This window comes from Heterocephalus glaber, unplaced genomic scaffold, assembly GCF_053883595.1.
Source record: "Heterocephalus glaber isolate CG9 unplaced genomic scaffold, H.glaber_assembly_v1.0 deba00001569, whole genome shotgun sequence".
Taxonomy (NCBI): Eukaryota; Metazoa; Chordata; class Mammalia; order Rodentia; family Bathyergidae; genus Heterocephalus; species Heterocephalus glaber.
The window spans coordinates 11,196,601-11,214,951 of NW_028258354.1; the positions used below are offsets into that span (position 1 = coordinate 11,196,601).

The window sequence follows — 18,351 nt, forward strand, 5'->3', positions numbered from 1 at the left end:
TTCCAAGCCGCTGCCGAAGCGCTCCCAGTGCCCGCAAATCCTGATCCCAAACCGCGAGAAGCGTCTCTTCGACTCCGAGCCTCTTCCTCTTCTCCCTCGCTTCCCTCCTCCTCCTCCTCTCGCCACCTCCTTCTCTCGCCACCTCCACCTCCGGCGCTCACCCACCGCGGCGTCCGCCACCGGCAGCGCCTCCTCCTCTCCTCCTCCCCTCTTCTCTCTCTTTGGCAGCCGCTGGACGTCCGGTGTTGATGGTGGCGGCGGCGGCAGCCTGAGAAGCAGCAGCCCTCGCCGCACGCCAGCTCTCGCTCCCCTCGCCTGCTCTCCAGCCCCCCACCCAGCCTTCCCAAAGGTGCTGGGCAGATTCCGGGCGGCGGAGGCGAAGCGGCTGCAGCGGCGATAGCGGCGGCGGCGGCGGCGGCGGGAGGCAGGATGAGCGCACGCGGTGAAGGAGCCGGGCAGCCGTCCACTTCAGCCCAGGGACAACCTGCCGCCCCGGCGCCTCAGAAGCGAGGACGCGGCCGGCCCAGGAAGCAGCAGCAAGTCAGTACGCGGACGCGCTGGGAACCCCAGCCCACCCCTGTTGTCTCTGCGAGGGCCCCGCGACGCGCCGGGCGACCTGAGCGCGGGAGCCTAGTGGCCGCGGCGGCGGCCGCCCGCTGCGGGGCGGACGGGGACGGGGGCGGACGGCAGAGTCCCCCAGAGAGAGCCGCAGAGTCCCTGGGCGCCCGAGCCCCCCGGGGCCCTGAGGTGGGGGCCGGCTGCCGGCGGCCGCGGACTGGCAGGAGTGGGGTCGGGGGAAGCGCGTCCTCAGACTTTCGCTATTGTGCACGGCCCGAGTGGCGCGGTGTCGCCTGGTGACTGGCAGCGGCCGGCCTCTCACAAACCGGGACTCGACAACGCTTTCTGAGCCACTTTTGCAGCTGCCCGAGGAAAGTGGTCGCCGGGGACTAAGGCGCTCAGGCCGGCCAGGGCTGAAAGAGTTGGTATCCTGGGGGCCCTAGGGTCTTTCTTTCTCCCGCCTCTCGGGGTTGTTTGCGGACGGGAGGGTGGCGCGCCGCAGCCACCCCCTTGGCGCCCTCTCCAAACTCTTGGTGGTCCAAGGTTTGTACCCTCCCGACAAAGAACGCGAGGGGACCTGGCTGCCGGGTGATCTCTGGGATCTTTAAATGCCGAGCAGCAGCCGCCAGCGGTGGCCTGGAGAAGGGGCTACAGGGAAACCTAGGCCCCCGCGGGGGGACAGAGTTAACTCGCCCCTCCAGGGGCGCGTTGGACGGAGAGTCCGAGAGAGTGCACGGTAGCTAGGGTCACTTCCTCACCAGGCGCCCCGTCTGCCTTTTGCTCCTGGATCCCAGACTCTAGAGCTGCAGACTTCCCGGGACGAGTGGTTAGGGGCTGGGAGGGGACAGTCGAGGGGCGCCGCGGACCCCGCAGAGTGGAAGGTTTTGTCTGCGGATGCAACCAATTAAGCGTGCAGCCGCCTCTTGCAGAGCTCCGCTCAGCGCCCAGGGCGGGGGTTTTGTTCGCTGAAATTTCCAAGGCTAGGCGGGCAGGGGTGGAGTGGGACAGGACTATTGAGAACATGTAAACTCCACTTCCTCGGTTTTAAAACTTCTCTTTCATTCCTTTCCCTTAAATCGCTTTCCTTTTGGCAAATAAATCAAATAACCCTAGAATCCCAAAGCCAGAGGAAGGGGAAGGTGAGGGAAATTGAACAATGTTTGTTGCCCGTACATTTTAGGAAAAACGGAGAGAAGGTTGTATCTTTCTGAATCTATCAAAGGAAACCAGCCAATCTAGAGACCTCTGAGTTTTCCCGCTCTGCGCAGGCGACACTTCTTAGCACGTTTGGATCCTGTTTTACACCTCCCAGGAAGTCTCTGTCCTATCCTTCTTGTTTCCCACTCTCGCTCCGCTAATTGCATCCTCCTCATTTAAAAAAAAAAAACTAAAAGAAAATGCAACGGTATCTGGAGGTGATTGGAGGTCTTACCTTTGAGTTAAGACAGAGTTCACAAAGAAAGAAAAATGTGTCTTCGATGTGTTTGCTCAGGATGTGCCCACTGGCGCTAGTATCCCAGGGAAGGAACCTTTCCCAGATTCTCTCAATAAGAAGCGAATTTTCATTGAGAACTGTACTGCATTTTAATTAGTCTTATTTAACCACTGAATCTGAATGAAATATGAATAGATGATTCACAAGGTAAATATTTAGAATCTGGAATATTAATCATCACATTTTCTTAACCACTTGTATTTACTGCTTGGCATAGGAGCCATTTAAAGTTCTGCTAAACCTAGTGACTGTTTCAATTTCTCCTTCTCCAATACTTCCAGTCCTCTTCACTTTTTTCCTCCTTTTAGTTTTCTCCACCCCATCCCTGTAAGTTTTCTCAAAAGAAAGTTTTGAAGAAAACATGTTTATTTTTATAAAAAGATATTAAAATTTTGACTGGAGACCATGCCTCCCTCTCGGAAAGGAAGTGGAGAATTGAAGCAATTATCTAGATAATTCAAGCAAAACCTCCCACCTCAGATTTACCATAATTATTTGGAAATTTTAGAAGGAATAGAGTTAATTTGAGCTGAAGAACTTGGATAATTGCTCCAGTCTTTAGCTCAATGTGTCGATTGCATCCTAATTGACCTACAATGCAGGTATGTACAGAAGATTAAAAGCCACCTTTAAGATGGGAAATTGTTGGGATATCTACAGTGCTGAAATATCTATGGCTAGCTTCATATTTCTGTTGTTTGAAATGCTAGTATAATGGAAGTGACATTCACCTAAAATGCTTATTATTTCTATGAATTGCCAAATGCTCACACTTCTAAATTTTATACCTTAAAATAAATTATTTTCTTCCCAAAACCTGCAATCTTTTCAGGCTTTCCTACCCTTGTAGGTATGCAATAGAACCTAGTTTTCATATGCAAAATAGTTTCCGCTTTGAATCCTTGGATTAAAAGTATAGTTATTTCCTCTTTCTGTAAACTTGGTACTATCATCATTTATCCTTGAAATGTGTTCCAACAGCTCTGTTGAGCAGCACATGCAGAAAATACAGCTAAAGAGTCACACTCAATTTCTTTCACACGGTCTTGCCACAACAGCATCTTTTTCCCCCCCACAATTAGGAGCCAACCAGTGAGCCCTCTCCTAAGAGACCCAGGGGAAGACCCAAGGGCAGCAAAAACAAGAGTCCCTCTAAAGCCGCTCAAAAGGTGAGAATTCTCAAGTCACCCTCTCTTAACTTCATCAATGACTTTAGGAATCACCCTATATTTTTTTCCCCATTCTGTATCCACACTTAAGGATTTTCCCTAGGTGGGTAACCCAAGACACATTTTCTACATTGAACATTAGATGGGAGTTAATTTTTTTTTCTTGCAAGTACAAGCTGAATGTAAAAGGTTCATGAAGATGCTTACAATGTTATTTTTAAACAAACACCAAATATTATGAACCTTAATTGGGGGTGGAGGGATGAGGAAAGGGCTAGGGGATGGTGGGGTAGCAGTGGAGAAGGATACAATTAATATTTGCAGCAATTGTGAAATAGTTAAAAACAAATCAAAACTTTAGATTCTTCTTGTTGGTGAAGTTTTTGCAATTTCCTCTGAAAAATGATGGAGATGAATTTACTTTGTACTTATTTACATGACTACTGTAAGCCTAGTCACTCTGTTAAAAGTACTTTCTGAAGTGGATGACAATTAGAAGTAAATACAATTACATGAATACTGCAAAAATTTCATGAATTTTACAACTTTAAATGTGATGATAGTTTGTTTTATAATAAACCTGCAATAAATTATGTATATCATAATCTCAAGAAAACTCGTCACGTGTTATGCTCTGAATTGGACAATGACAAGTTTTTAAAACAAATATTTGACTCATTTAATATATATTTTTGGGCAGCGTAGAAGCCAGTCAAGTTTAATATTCAGTATTTTTCTTAATAAAATTTAAATTGCAGTTTAAGATAACTTCATGTTGGTTGTATTTGAATTAGCAAAGAAGAAATATCTCAGGGTAAATGCAAGTATAGCAAAATGAAGGTGAACATAAGTCACTAATTTTGTCTTTATAAGTAAATTAAAAGAAGTTACATTTTATTTGTAGGTTTGTGTAGTAGTTTAGAACAAAGATTAAAACATCAGAAGTAGACTTTTAATACATCTTTTCAACAGATTGGAATATACCATATACAAAAGATCATGTTAAAAAGAACTATATGCTCATCTTTTGGGGATTATTGTTTTATATATGTGTGTTTTACTGTGATTGTAGGCACAAACCATATTATATATGATAGTTTTCAGTGTTGTGAACTGCCATAATAACTAGTAGTACATAGAAAGTTATTTGGGAAGTAATTATGAGTTTTACCTGTTTTAACAGTTTTGAATAGAACTGAAGGAGGAGATTTCTCATATATTTAAATTTAACTGCTTCATAGGAGTTAGGATTCACACACAATCAAATTTTACAGTAGCTCTAAGTATCCTTGTTTAAAAGTGACAATATATAATCTGGTATTCTTAATGTAAACACTATTTATTCTGTTTTACCTGGTTTATACATTAACTAAAAAGCTAATCTTGCCAAGGAGTTAGATTCTATGTTGTATAAGTGTGGAATTAGTAGGTAGCTAACAAACATTTAAGCTGTATAACATGTCCCAGGAAGAAACTCTTAAAACTCAATATAAGTAAATTATTCAAAATTTAATACAAAAAAGGAAATGAACTATCTTCCAGATTTTATTCCATTACATTTATTTGAAGTAGATAAAAATATTTCCATCCTCTCTTCATTTAAAAAAGTTTACCACTAACAGCATCTTTATAGACAAAAGGAAAGCTGAGACTTACGTCTAATTTACTACCCAAAGCAAAATAACCAAAAGTTGACCTATTCCCAAGTAAGGATTGATTTATTTTCAGTGACTTCAGTAATAAACATTTTCAAATGACCATACTAGATCATTAGTATTTCTGATAAGTCTTCCTATGTATACATATATTACTACAATTTGCAAAACACAAATAGGGTTTCTTTTCCTAAAGAAGTCCTTCAGAAGTATCTGAAATCTTTCATCCTTTCAAACACAATTATTTCATATAACTTTGTTACAAAATTGCTTCTGATAAAATTGAAAAAATACATTTGCCCATAATGTAATTGTTCTTTTTCTTCAGTTTTATAAATTACTCTTTATTTGCAGAATATAATATTTTTTCAAAGTAATAAATGACATTGATGAATTGTTTATGGCTTATATAGACTTAAGTTGTTTTCATTTTCAAATCAGTATTTATTGAGTATGCTACTACCTTATATAAACATGATTATTAAAGATATCCTTGTTATTCAAATATATATTGTATTCTAATGAAGCATATGTTCATTAAGGTTTGAACTGCAAATCTTTTTAGAAAAATTTATATTGTTCATAACACACTACAAGAAAAAAATACCTTGTTAGACTGACCAGAGTAGATACGAATCTTCTGTGATTAATTGGGTATTTTTCTGCACACTGAGGCACATCACAATGAAAAATATATTATAAAAACTGGTAAGTATATGAGAGGAAAAGAACTCTAAAATGAGAGGAGATCCATTGTACACTAAATCCTGATACTGTGTATTCAAAATTTTTTGCTGCTTGAAATTTCTTTACTTGCAAAGTTTGTGTTCAGATCCAGCAACTGACCTTGGGACATTTGAAAGCAAAACTGCTTGTTAGAAAATTAACAGTGTGAAACTTGACAGTGTATGCAGAATATTGAAAGATCAAGTGGAGGATTATTAAATTAACCATCACTTTAATTTCAGGCCACATTCAATAGAAAATTGATTTACATGACATGTAAAACAAGTTTATGAAAACACAATTTTTATGTTATTTCTTATGGCAGAGGAGATCATTGTTCATCAGTCTACTTATATTCCATTAAAACTCATTCCCATGGGTGGACCATTATGTGGGAATTCTATAGTCATTCCTGATAACTCAAGTCTGAGTCCTTAAACTTTGTTCCTGAGCCAGTCTTATACTGTAATCTGGAGAAAAGAAGAGCAGAAGTTGATGTTTTCCTAAATAAATAATTTGAGTGAGAAAGAAATTCTTAACTCTTTTGTTTGTTTTTAAGTTTGAGATACACTTATTATCAGATGTCTCTTAATTTCCTTTTTTGTTTTTTGTTTTCTTCTCATGATAGTGTTGGATGGAAATACTTTATATTTTTGCTTTTCTCATCTTTGGAGAGAAGGAAGATGGTAACCTCTTTTATGTTTTGTTGTTCTTTTTTAATCAGAGGATTGTCACTAATCCTTCTGTTTAAAGTCACAAGTCAAACTCATCTTTAGGTTTCAAAGCAGTTCACTCAAGTGCTTCTAAAAGTATTTTTCTGAGGTTGAGTTAAATTTTAATAGGAGGAAAGTGACTACAAAAAAAAGATCTCAGGTGTGAGGCAGCCTTACTTTGTAATGTTATGGATTTGCTTGACTTTCCTTTTGACTTTAGATGTAATGGCCAGACCTAGAAAACAAAGTGCAGATTGAAAATATCATCCAGGTAAAGTATGTATACTTTAAATAATGTGTTTGGAGTAAATATTTTGATTTTCTTCAATTTGCTGTGAAAAGAAGGGCTGATATTAACTGAGCACTATAATTTGCACTTCTACAAATGTGACTGACTTTTGATAAATTATTAATATCAATCACAGATATTTTAGGGAGAGATAATGTGGGTTTTACTTATCATGTCAAACCAAAAGTTCTAACTCATCACTTCTAAGAGTTCTAATTCTTAGAGCTTCATGAGAATAGAATTTTCTTCAGAATATAGTAGGACCATTGAAGAGTTACCAAAGGCATCAACAGTTATATGTAAGTCAGAGAAAGATGGCCTTGGGGGTTGTGTACTATTCCAGTCTATGGTTTCTACAATCGTAGTAGGAGTTAGCTTATTTTTCTGTGTTTTAATGGGCAGGTAAGTTCCATAATGGGATTCAGAGCCCTCTGTGAGTATACAAATAAATTCAGGCATATAGAATTTATTAGTTTATTGCTTCCAGTATGTTAGTAGTTTAAGCTCGCTTACCTAAATTGATTCACTTATTTATTTATTTGCTTCACTTTGCCAGGAAAACAAAGTCTTAATGTATCAATAAACTCTATCTGGCAATATTCCAAATATGGGAGATTCAAATACATTTGAGTTATTTTACTCATAGTAACTTGATGTCAGGGTACCCATAGTTAGAATCCTCTGGAAAGTATCAGCCTTCTGAGCCCTTTCATCAAAAGCTCCTCATTATTTTGGCTGACCTACATCCCTGGCTGATTTTTATCTCCAGGTCTCAACAGATCATTTTGCTAAAGAGTTTGAAGATACCAAATTGTATTCTCTTGCATTTCAGTTCTTTCTTCTTCAGAATAGGTGGATGCAGTAAAAAGCATTTTATGCCAGTTAAATCCTTTGAATAAGTCTTGTCCTGTTAGCTAACTTTGTGCAGTTTCTAAAGCTCACTTTAGAACTGTATAGCTTGGCACAAGGCTGAATTTCCAGGTCCTAGATGCTGCAGTTTTCAGTTATGAATCTGCAGTTATGTTCTGCCAACCAGGAGGAAAAAATGAGTGGAGAATTATTTATATTTCAGGCTATTGCTTGGTTTTACATTGCACCAAGGCAATGATTTTACAGTGCACTGAACAATTTTGAGTAGCATTTCCTATTTGATTTAGTGGGGACTAGTGTAGTCATTCTCCTTAGGATAATGTAGGAGACGGTTTGTGCAGAAGGTAACACTTGTGAACTCTTGAATCTCTGCTATTAACTATACATAAAGGGAAGATTTAAAGGAGGATCATCTCCAACTTTGAAAATGATAACTTTTCCTGTCTTTTTGGCCTGGGTTTTAAGTTAGTGTTTGTACACGTGAAGACAGCCATGGGCAACATAAAGATGGGAGAGGTGACAATAAGGGCTTCCTTGAGTAACAAGCATAAGCTACAATAAGTGATGGAATTTCCCCCTGAAAAATGTATTGTGAGAACAAATTATAACTGCTTTTTAAGATTAAAAATGGTTGCGTTAACAATTGGGGAACTCACAGAGCTGGCCTATCAAAAAGGTAAAATGAGAATTTGCTCAGTGATTAGTTGAGTTAATTTTTATGTCAATGTACATTGCTTTACACTGTTTATATTTTAAGAGTAATTGAAAGAAATAAAATGTGATTTTCTAGATTTTGGTTAGTCAGTTCCATATACATTTAGGTCCAAGCAGATCTTAGTCTTTAAAATATATATATATATATATATATATATATATATATATGTATATATAATGAGAACATTTAGAATTGCAAAAAATTAATAGCTATCTAAACTTGACCCTGAAGTTAGATTTGAATTATTCTTTTGATTCCCAATCATTATTCTTATCTATATCTTTACAAAAATCTTGAAAATATTTTACTTTCAACTGTTCATTTTTACCTTCGAAGGCTTTCTTTTACTTTTTAACTTCGTCATGGCAGTTTTATTTCATATGAGAATGTCTCCCCAAAGAACAAACCTTTCACTGCTTTGACATCAGATTGTGTCTTGGTTTTACTACTTATGAATTTAGGCAGGTCACTGTATTTCCCATGAAGTAGAAAATAGGGGAAGTAAATGGCTGCCCTACTTATGTAAAACTATGCTCGGAAAATCACTGGGAAGACTTATAGAATTGGTAGGTCTTCTTTTTAAGGGTAGCATTTTAAAGTAGGAGACAAATTATATTTGAGTACTTCACAAATGTCATAGCTGATAGGCACTACATATAAATATACACATATATATTGATCCTTCTGTTAGTTATTGTGATCCTTATTTCAGAAATGAGCAAAATGGGTTTCAGAGTCAATAAACTGATATGTTTAATGTTCAACTCAATTAAATGATGATACATGGCTTTGAATTCAACTCTTAATTCTAAAGCTTATCCCATTTCTGCTACTACGTACTGCCAGGTATTTTATAAAGTATTTGCTACATAGATTTCTACTATGTTGTGTGACCTGAGATGCAGAATTCAAATGGAGTTTTGAGAAACTTTTGGAGAGCCCCTTAAACCACAGTTCTATGAATTTGTGGATTACAGCAGTCCAGAAGTTTCCTTGTATGTTAAATGAGAAAGCTATAAGAAATGAAATTAAAATTTTGCTAAGTTCTCAAATTTTTATAACAAAAAGATAAAACACATAAACACCAGAGCTTCTTCCTTTCCCTTCCCTTCTCTCTTCCCTTCCCTCCTTTCCTCTCTTCTCTTCTTCCTTCTTTCCTTCCTTCCCTCCGTAGATATGTAGTGAATACCTCTTGCACACAGGCACTAACGTTAAGTGCTGTTTTCGATTTCAAGAGAGATATTTACTAGCTGAATTTCTTTTCTCAATTTTTCAAAAATGTGGAGCACATTTGAGAGCCCAGTGTATAAGAACTTCTTAAAGAAATAAATATATTTCCAGTTTAACATTCCTCCTCATTCTCGGTAACTTGCTTCTAAACATATTATAAAATTAAGTATACAGTTTGAATTTAAATTTAAAAAAAATAAAATGCAAATGAAGTAAGGAAATAATGCTTTTAACAAGCTATGATAGTTGTGAATACTGCTATAACAATCCTGGTAACTCTGAAATTTTAGTTCCTATGTCTCTTTTTCCCCTCTATATAAGCAATAAATACTTAGAGCTAGTTATGTGTCACTTATGCATTGGTTAGTAGTATAGAACCAAATTCTATTCAGGCAAAAGAAAACAAAATATACATTCCTACAATTTTGCATATGTTGACATATTAAGACAAAACAAGTCTCCCAAATGCTTTGTTTATCCTCATTGAAAAACAATATCTTGCAGAGCATTAAACACAGGAAAAACAACATTAAAGTCAGCATTTTTCAATATGTAACAATCCTGAATCTCTGCTGGTTTACAAACTAAAATCCTAACTTTTTTTGCAGCCTTTGAGGAGTTTGATTAGAATGATTAAATGATGTGGGTTTTTAAAAACAATTGCAAACCTCCCAGATCGAAGCCACACAGCACAGCTAATGTGTTTCTTCTAGATGTAGTCTCAGAAGAGAGTTTCGGTTTACATGTAGCTCTGGTCTGCGTGACCAAGGAGCAAGTTTGCTTTTGACAAGTCTGAATGATAATCATGGTATTTTGCCTTTTAGTTAATGGTATGAATTTTATTTCTCAATAGGCTTTTTGTAAATCAGATGCTCATTTAAAAGTTATCTTACTTGCAGGTCTTTCTTTGAGAGATTTGTTTCCTCTGACTTTGAAATACAGAGAAACCTTTTTTAAAAACTCTCTTCAATAGATTTCGGATACACCCAGATCACATCATGGCCCTGAAACTTAACAACTGTACGGAAAAGCCCGGCAGGACACCGTTAGCTTTAAGGTCAACTGCCATCTCCCCCAGCCCCACCTACTGTCCCCATTTCCATTCACATTAGAAAAGGATTTCTACCTTCCATGTTTGTGTAACTTACTCTTGGGTAAACTATGCAATCTTACAGTGGCTCCCAAAGATTAAATCAGAGCCTGTATCTCCTGTTAGGGAATTTTGTACTCTCGTAACTTAGTGTGCAGGAGCCCCACAGGGTTTTTGAAAAACTTTCTTCTATAAGTGATGGATGTAGTGGAATATTTTCTTTGGTTGAACCTTCTATGAGATTGGACTAACCTAAAGAAAAACTTTCCGCTTTAAGGGTTCCATCTTGTTAGGAATGAAAGAATGTTTATGAGCTATTCATTGATGGCAGGCACTTAAATATACCTTGATGTCACCTCATAGAAGGAAGTATCTCCATTTTAGAGATAAAATCAAATTAAGGCTTTCAGGGACTTGCCCAAAGTCATAAAGCCAAAATGGCAGAGTAGAGATTTGAAGTAAGCTTTCTAAAGTAGAATCTGTTCCTCTCAGGAGACCTCCTTCTCTCCAGGAGAAAACACTCTAAAAGGGAGTGTAGTTTCCTGAGCATTCCTGGCTTTCACTTAATTTAATTCATGCTCCCTGTGACTGAAGGTAAGGTGTTGCCACTAACCCTGACAATAAATGATTCCTTTGTGAAGCCATTCAAAAGTAATAACAATTCAGAGAGCCCAAACTTAACAGAGATCGTAGATTTCCTTGTGTTTTGGAAAATTAGCCGATACAATGACAGTTTGTTTCCAAATATTTTCTCTGGTATAAGGGCAGATGGCATTGTTGAGCGTTTAGGAGCGCACAGTTTGTGACATCAGCAATAACTTGAGTTTAGGCCACAGGTCTGCCACTTACTGGCTTATCCTTGGACAAGTTATTCACCTAACCTATCTGAGACTTAATTGCACATTTACAAAATAAGAGAAATAATAATACCCACTTTATAAGGCTGCTGGACAGATTAAAGTAGCACATGTGAGTGATTTAGCCTAGTGCCTGTGCTATTTTAAATTCGCAGTAAATGTAAGCTAACATTACAATCACAGAGTTTGGGTGAATTCATATGCCTGCTAGATAGTAATGCCAGATATCCATCTACTTATCTACATATCTATATCTATCTGTCATTTATGTATATGTATTTTTATTAGATTGAAGAGAGAAAGAGGAAAGTTGCATTTAGTAGTATAGACTATAATTTATATCTTCATTGGCTGTTAATGTAGGTAACAAAAGTAAAATAGAAAACAAATTATCCTGGCTCAGGTTAACTGTATTTTTGAGTTAAGATAGCCTTGAAATGATTCTTGTTCCCAGAACAGTGTGTACTGTTTTCTTTGTTCTGAAAAGTATAAACACATGTTTTCAGAGAAGGTAGATATGAAGCAGTATTTGTGTGTGTGTGCTGATGTGTTGGTGTACTGATGTGCTTGGAACTGGAGTAGAGGTGAAAGAAATGGGAAAAAGGCTAGTTACTTTATAAATCATGTTAAAAGTTTGATTCAATTGTTAAAAAAGTTGATGCCAGGAAAAAAAAAATCTGTGAAGTAAAACAATTAGACAAATCCTCAAGATAGTCGAGAATACATTCATGACCTGTTATTAATATAAATTTTTAATTAATCATTATTTTTAGGCAGCCATAGTTTTCATCTCAGGGACAAACACTGATGATTTTTACCAGCCTTTTATTTCTCTGCTTAAATTAACTGATTGACAAGTGATTGTTTTTGGCAAGAAACAGGAAATAAATCATGTAGAAATGGGCTGATGCTTATTATTTTGAATTAGAATGCTTATGTATTCTTTTTCACATTAAGACTTGCTTTTCACTAGCAGTATTGGTAGACATGTTTTATAAATTTAAATCAATACATCTGTAGTAATTTTTATAACTTTAGTTGTGATGTGCAAAGAAAATCATTTATTTTCTAAAATGCTAATTTATGGAATTATGAGATGTGGCACTATTTTTTACTGTGAACAGAAATGAAAGAAAATCGATTTTACAAAAGCATTTTAATGTATTTCAGAATAGATCACTCCAGGGGAGTCTTTTATGTTGAGGGGTTGCATAGATGCCTCTTTACCTAATGTAATGAAAAATGAAGACGTTACTAAAAAAAATGCAGAAGATGATGAACCTTAAAGGAGAAAAAGGTTATTAAAAGCATCTAGATACCTAATCTACAATCCAGAACATTCTTACTTGAAACATCTCCCTTGGCACAGTACTATAAATAATGTCAGGTAGGAAACTATGTAACTTCCTTTTTTCATTTTGCAGAAAGCAGAAGCCACTGGAGAAAAACGACCAAGAGGCAGACCTAGGAAATGGGTGAGTGATAAGACATAATTTCTGCTCTTTTAGTAAAGAAAAAATTGTTTTCTAAAAAATAAAACCATGAAAAATGTTAGTTTTACTTCAAGGATTACATAAATTATTAACTTCCAGTTTGATGAATCTTCGAAAAGGTTAACAAGTAAGTGAGAGGTTATTACTGCTTACCATTAGGCTCTGGGGTTTCCTCTGAGCACTTTGCTTTCCTGAAAGTCATTCCTCTATCTCTTATTAACATCAAAGGTGTCTCTCCTCTTCCTTCAGATGGGGTAATAATGAGATGACTTATTCTATGGTTTGAGTAACGAGGATTAAAGCTATTATGTAATCTTAGAAGTTGTTTATAAATGGTGATAAAATTCAGATGAAAATAACTTAACATTTCCTTCCTTCCTTCCTCCCTTCCTTCTTTCCTCCTTCTTCCCTCCCTCCCTCTCCCCTCTTTCCTTTTCTCTTTCTTTCTCTCTCTTTCTTTTTCTTTGGCTTCCCCCATGGCCTTGTTTTAAACAAATTGATTTTATAGGTAGCTTGTGTTTTCTCTCTGACACTGGCTTTGTTAGGAAACAGGGTTTTAATTTCCAGTTCTTCTTGCTTCCCATAGTCATCATTCGCTACATACTGACAGCAGAGATGATTCAAACGCACTTGACCCCACATGTGTACAGATGTTCAGAAATTCAGTGGTTGCTGAAGAACTTTTCTTATTTTACCACTTGAATGTTGTCCCCTTTGTCACCACATTACCCATGTTCGTCTGGTGTGTCTTTCCCCTGAAAGAGAAGAAAAGTCTTAAAATTAAGTACATCCGCATCTCAGAAAGGGCAAGGGCATCCGCTGTACCTGGTATAGTATATGATGAATTCTTACGTTTCCTTTTCCTTCCTCCCTGGTTTGTTCTTCATGCTCCACTTCTTTTTTTAAGTTTCTTTCCTGGTATCCTGGATTATATTTTCCTGTTAGTTTGCTATTCCTTTCTTCTTGAGTCCTGCATCACATTCTATTTATACTTTGGTATTGACTTTCACTTAATTTATTCATCTTGTATTCTTTTCTCTGCTTCGCATGTGTTGGGATTAAATTTCTTAGCAAAGGGAAATGGAGATGATTTTAAGATTAAAAACATCTCAGTGTTACAGTGCAATCTTAAAATAAAGGCATTTCATTTAGCTTGCATTCAATAAATGAATTCTCTCCAAACCTAAACAGTGCATGGTGGCCATGGAGCTTACCCGATTACCTTCAGTGTTACAGAACTCACTATTCCTTAAACTTGCCTCCTCCTTCCTGGAAAGCTCAGAACATTAAAAAATCTTCCATCTGACTCCCTGTAACTTCTTCCCATTGTCTCTAGCCTCCCTGCTAGGAATAGACAGAGTAAATGTTTTCACTTTCATGGTAGCTTTTCAAATTCTTACGGACAATTAATACAAACTCTTCGTTCATTTTTGTTTGATTATCTCCAATCCTTTCTTTTTTTCCCCTCATAAAGAAATATTCTTGTTATTCTTTTGTAAACATGTTTGTTTTTTAATGTTCTAAAATATGTCACCCAGAACTACGTATCATATTCCAGGTGTGGGTTCTATAACCAGTTAGTTTATCATGTCTTTTGCCGTACGTATGGTTCCAGTCAGTTATTGCTGTTTAATCAACTACCCAAAAACTCAATAGTGTAAAAAAACCCAACTATTTTATTATGCTCCTGTAGTCTTTGGGTCAAGAATATGGACAAGGCACATCAGAAAGGCATTATCTGCTCTAAGATCCTTGGCGCCTCAGCCAGTAGGACTCAAACATCTTGGGTTGACTCTCATACTTGGGGTTTAGAATTAGGAGGCTTCTTCACTTGTAAGTCTGGTCCTTTGATTGGCTGGAAGTCTGAGCATGTCGGGGAGTGTCCCCTGGTTGTGGACACATGGCATCTCCAGCTTGCTCGCCTCAGGGTAGTCAGCCATCTTATCTGCACTCAGAGCTCCCACAGAGTGTTCTGGTAACCTTGGAGAAACCGCAAGGCCTTTGTCTTAGTTACTTTTCTCTTGTTGCTGAGACAGAGTACCTGACAACCAAAATTAAAGAGGAAAGAGTTTATTTAGCTTACAGTTTGTAGAGATTTCAGTCCATAATCATCTGGCTCCAAGGCAGAGTGGCACATGGCAGAGGGGCATTGCAGAGGAGAAAGTTCATGGTGCCCACACAGTGGCAAAAGCAACAAGGGAAAATTAACAGCATCTTTCTGCCCCTTTTGTCGTATCCAGACCACCGGGATTAGTAGTGTACTGGTTTAGTAATCGCACTCCCTTAATCCCAGCATCACACATTCTAGCTTCAGTCACCTCTGAAAAAGCCATCTATAACTGCATGAAGCTTTGGGGAGACATTTAGATCCAAACCATAACAGTCTTTTTTGACTTAATCTCAAAAATCAGAAGGTGCTATTTCCATCATACTCCAGAGACCACATTGTTGATCAAGTTAATAGTGGCAAACATATCAAATGGAGGTCTGCTATTTTCTAAGCATCAGAACTCTGAAAGGACATTCCATTCTGTTAAACCAATCCATAAAAAAAGACCTGTGTAATCTAATGGGAAATATAATAAACAATAGAGAATATATGAGCTTTTTGAAGTCATAGGATTAATGTGGCTAAAATGAAAAAAAAAAAGTGTAAGCAAATACAGTGAAAGTTAACCAGCTGTATACCTCCATTGGTTAGAGCTTCTTAACTCTGACTTTCATTTCTTCTACCTTTGGGCTATCCTATAGTGTTCTCCAGCTAACTTCCATAAATTATAGCCATGTCACTGCTATTCTCAGAAATATTTTATGCCTCCACACTGCCAGTGAATCAGTTACAATCTGCCCCACTACTTTGAAGTCCTCCAGTTTATGTTCAACTCTCTCTATGGCTTTATTTCCACCACTCATCCTCACACAGCTGATGTTCTGCCATGCTGGAATAAAATACACAGCAAAAATTAAAGATCCTATATGATTTTTTTTTCTTCATGGCATTCTTGCTTATTGTGGAGGAACCTGGATTTCAGACATCTGACCTATATGCTGTGTAAAAAGCGCATAGGAGGTGCCCAGCTCAGAGACCCTTACCTTTCTGAGAAGACTGGGGCCATCCTCACGGACTCTCCTACTTTCTAATTTTTACTGGCTGTGAGAATGGAAAATTTTGTATGGTGAATTGTTACAAGTCCCTAATTTGGTCCCCAAAGAAGGGTTGTTCTACTTGGAAGAGGAAATAAAAGGAAATTGTATATTTTCTCTAGACAACGTGTTTCCTCTTTGCTTGTATATCTTCTGATGGTAGAATATTCAGTCAGCCACAGCAAGGCATTCTATTCAATGGCATTCTTTGCTGGAAAGCTTGTGCTGAAGAAATAAATCATTGCATTTTTCCATAGGAAATGGGCTTTTATTTTATAGTAAGCTCAGTTCTTTCCAACAGTGCCATTCACTGATATCCTTGAATTGGAGATATATTTTTGAACTGACTGGGTATATATATATTTTTGAACTATACTGGGTATATAGCGCAGAAGCAAATTGTTCCCCTTTTATTCTTGTGGATTGTTTTTGTTTTAAAGTTATTTTGCTTTTTAAAAATATGCCCTATAAATCTTCCAGATTCATGTAACAGGCATGGAAAAATACATACTGTAACCCTCTCATCTAATATAATTGGTATCAGTAGTTGAGAGTTTAATCAAAAGTTTATTAACCAAAAATATGTAGGTGTAGGAGAGGAACGTGGAACTGACTTGGTTCTGGAGGGAATGGAGCGTTGACTAATCTAGTGATCTAGTGAGCACATTGACTAGATTTGGTTAAGAGCACTTCTATTGTGTACTTTATTTCTTTTTCTTTTTCATCCTAGTTTGAATTAGATTTAATAGCTATTATTTTGATGAGATAGTGTGGATTTTCAGTTTGGGTATGTATGCATGTAAGAGAAGAAAAGAGAGGAGAGAGAAATGGTATAAGTTTCACTTTGGTATCAGCTATAGCTTATTTTTGTTTACAGTGAGGAGTTCAGGATCTAGATACAGATGGTTTTGGTTTAAGTTCTGACCCATTATTTGGTTAACTGGAATCTTGAGCAAATCATGTGACCTTTTAAAAGTTTGGTTTTTTTCCTCTATAGAAAGTATAGTTCCCATAGAGTTCTTGTGAGGCTTAAGTGAGAGAATGCATGCAAAGGGCTTGATAGCAGATGTAGCCTCAGCTCTCATTACACACAACCGCTGGGAGTTACGTATGGAGAAATGACAGTTATACACCAAATTAATCAAGTTCCCTAGGTGATGAACTTATGTCTTTATTGTATCAATATTATCAAGTTTAAGAATTGCTTATAAATTATATTAAAGTACATTTTAAGCTAATTTGTATAAGGGAAAATTTCCACATTGTAGCTTGTAAGCCTTTCTTCTAATAGTAGAGATTTGAAAAGTAGCCTTTCTGCTATTTTCCTCTGTATGTACATAGAGACATATGCTGGCTCAGAATTTTTGTAGAATTTCATCAGCTTGTCCTTCAGCCAATTGTACTTATGTAATATTTACATTTCTCAACTTTTGACTAGGAAATATGCTCATCACATATCTACTTTAGTAACAGAAAGTATTTGGAGCCAGATGTGGTAGCACAAGCCTTATAATCCCAGCTACTTGGGAGACTAAAGCAAGTGTATCAAAGAAGAAAAAAAAAATTGAGCTCAGCCTGGGCAATTTAGTGAAACCTCATTGCAAAATAAAAAATAAAAATAAAAATAAAAAAATAGCTAGAGTTGTAGCTCAGTGGCAGAGTACTTACAAGACTTGTCTGAGTTCCTGGGTTTAATCTTCAACATTGAAAAAAATTTTAGAAAGTAGAGGTAAACCTCAAGAATATAAGGGAGGTAATAAAGATGTATTCTTATACCTATCCAGATGTTCCTTAGTGAAGCTACTATTGCTTCTGGAAGAAAAGGAGCAAGGACCAGATAACAAAGGATAAATCACTAAGGATGAGTGTGGTGTCCTACATTTATAATCCCAGCACTTAGGGAAGCTAGAAGATCACAAATTTGAGCCCAGTCTGGGAAATTTGTGACTTAATGAGACCTTGTCTCAAAATAAAAATATAAAATAAAAAACGTTTGGAAATGCCATTCAGTGCAGAGGCCTTAGGTTCCATACCCAGTGTCACAGAAACAAAATAAAACTAAGGAAAAGTGGTAATTTTTACGTGTTTTATCTTCAGGATAGTTGCAAGGGAAAGGGAAATAAGCAACAGAAGGAAAATACATGTAAGGATTCTAGATAGGTTAACAAGGCCTTTTTGTTTTACCTGCATTGTAGTAATCTGGAAATTTTTTTTAAGTGATGATTTGAGTATCAAGTTGGAGAAACTCAATCAGAATAAAACCTACTATAACTACTCTATTTGAAACTCTGATTTTTTTCTAAAGATCTCAAACATTAACATATTAAAAAATCTGGAAATTAATTTT

At 37.3% G+C, this 18,351-nt stretch overlaps 1 protein-coding gene across 2 annotated transcripts in view; it reads left to right on the forward strand.

The window, feature by feature from the left end:
* The first annotated feature begins 423 nt into the window (after positions 1-423).
* The window catches only part of Hmga2 (high mobility group AT-hook 2), a 130,600-nt gene continuing 112,672 nt past the window's right edge, over positions 424-18,351 (forward strand). For both annotated transcript variants that reach the window (XM_004861103.3, XM_021241361.2), the window contains exons 1-3: positions 424-540; positions 3,136-3,222; positions 12,792-12,842. In XM_004861103.3, coding sequence (XP_004861160.1) covers positions 430-540; positions 3,136-3,222; positions 12,792-12,842 — 249 coding nt within the window. In that variant the 5' untranslated portion in view covers positions 424-429. The remainder of the gene's footprint in view (positions 541-3,135; positions 3,223-12,791; positions 12,843-18,351) is intronic.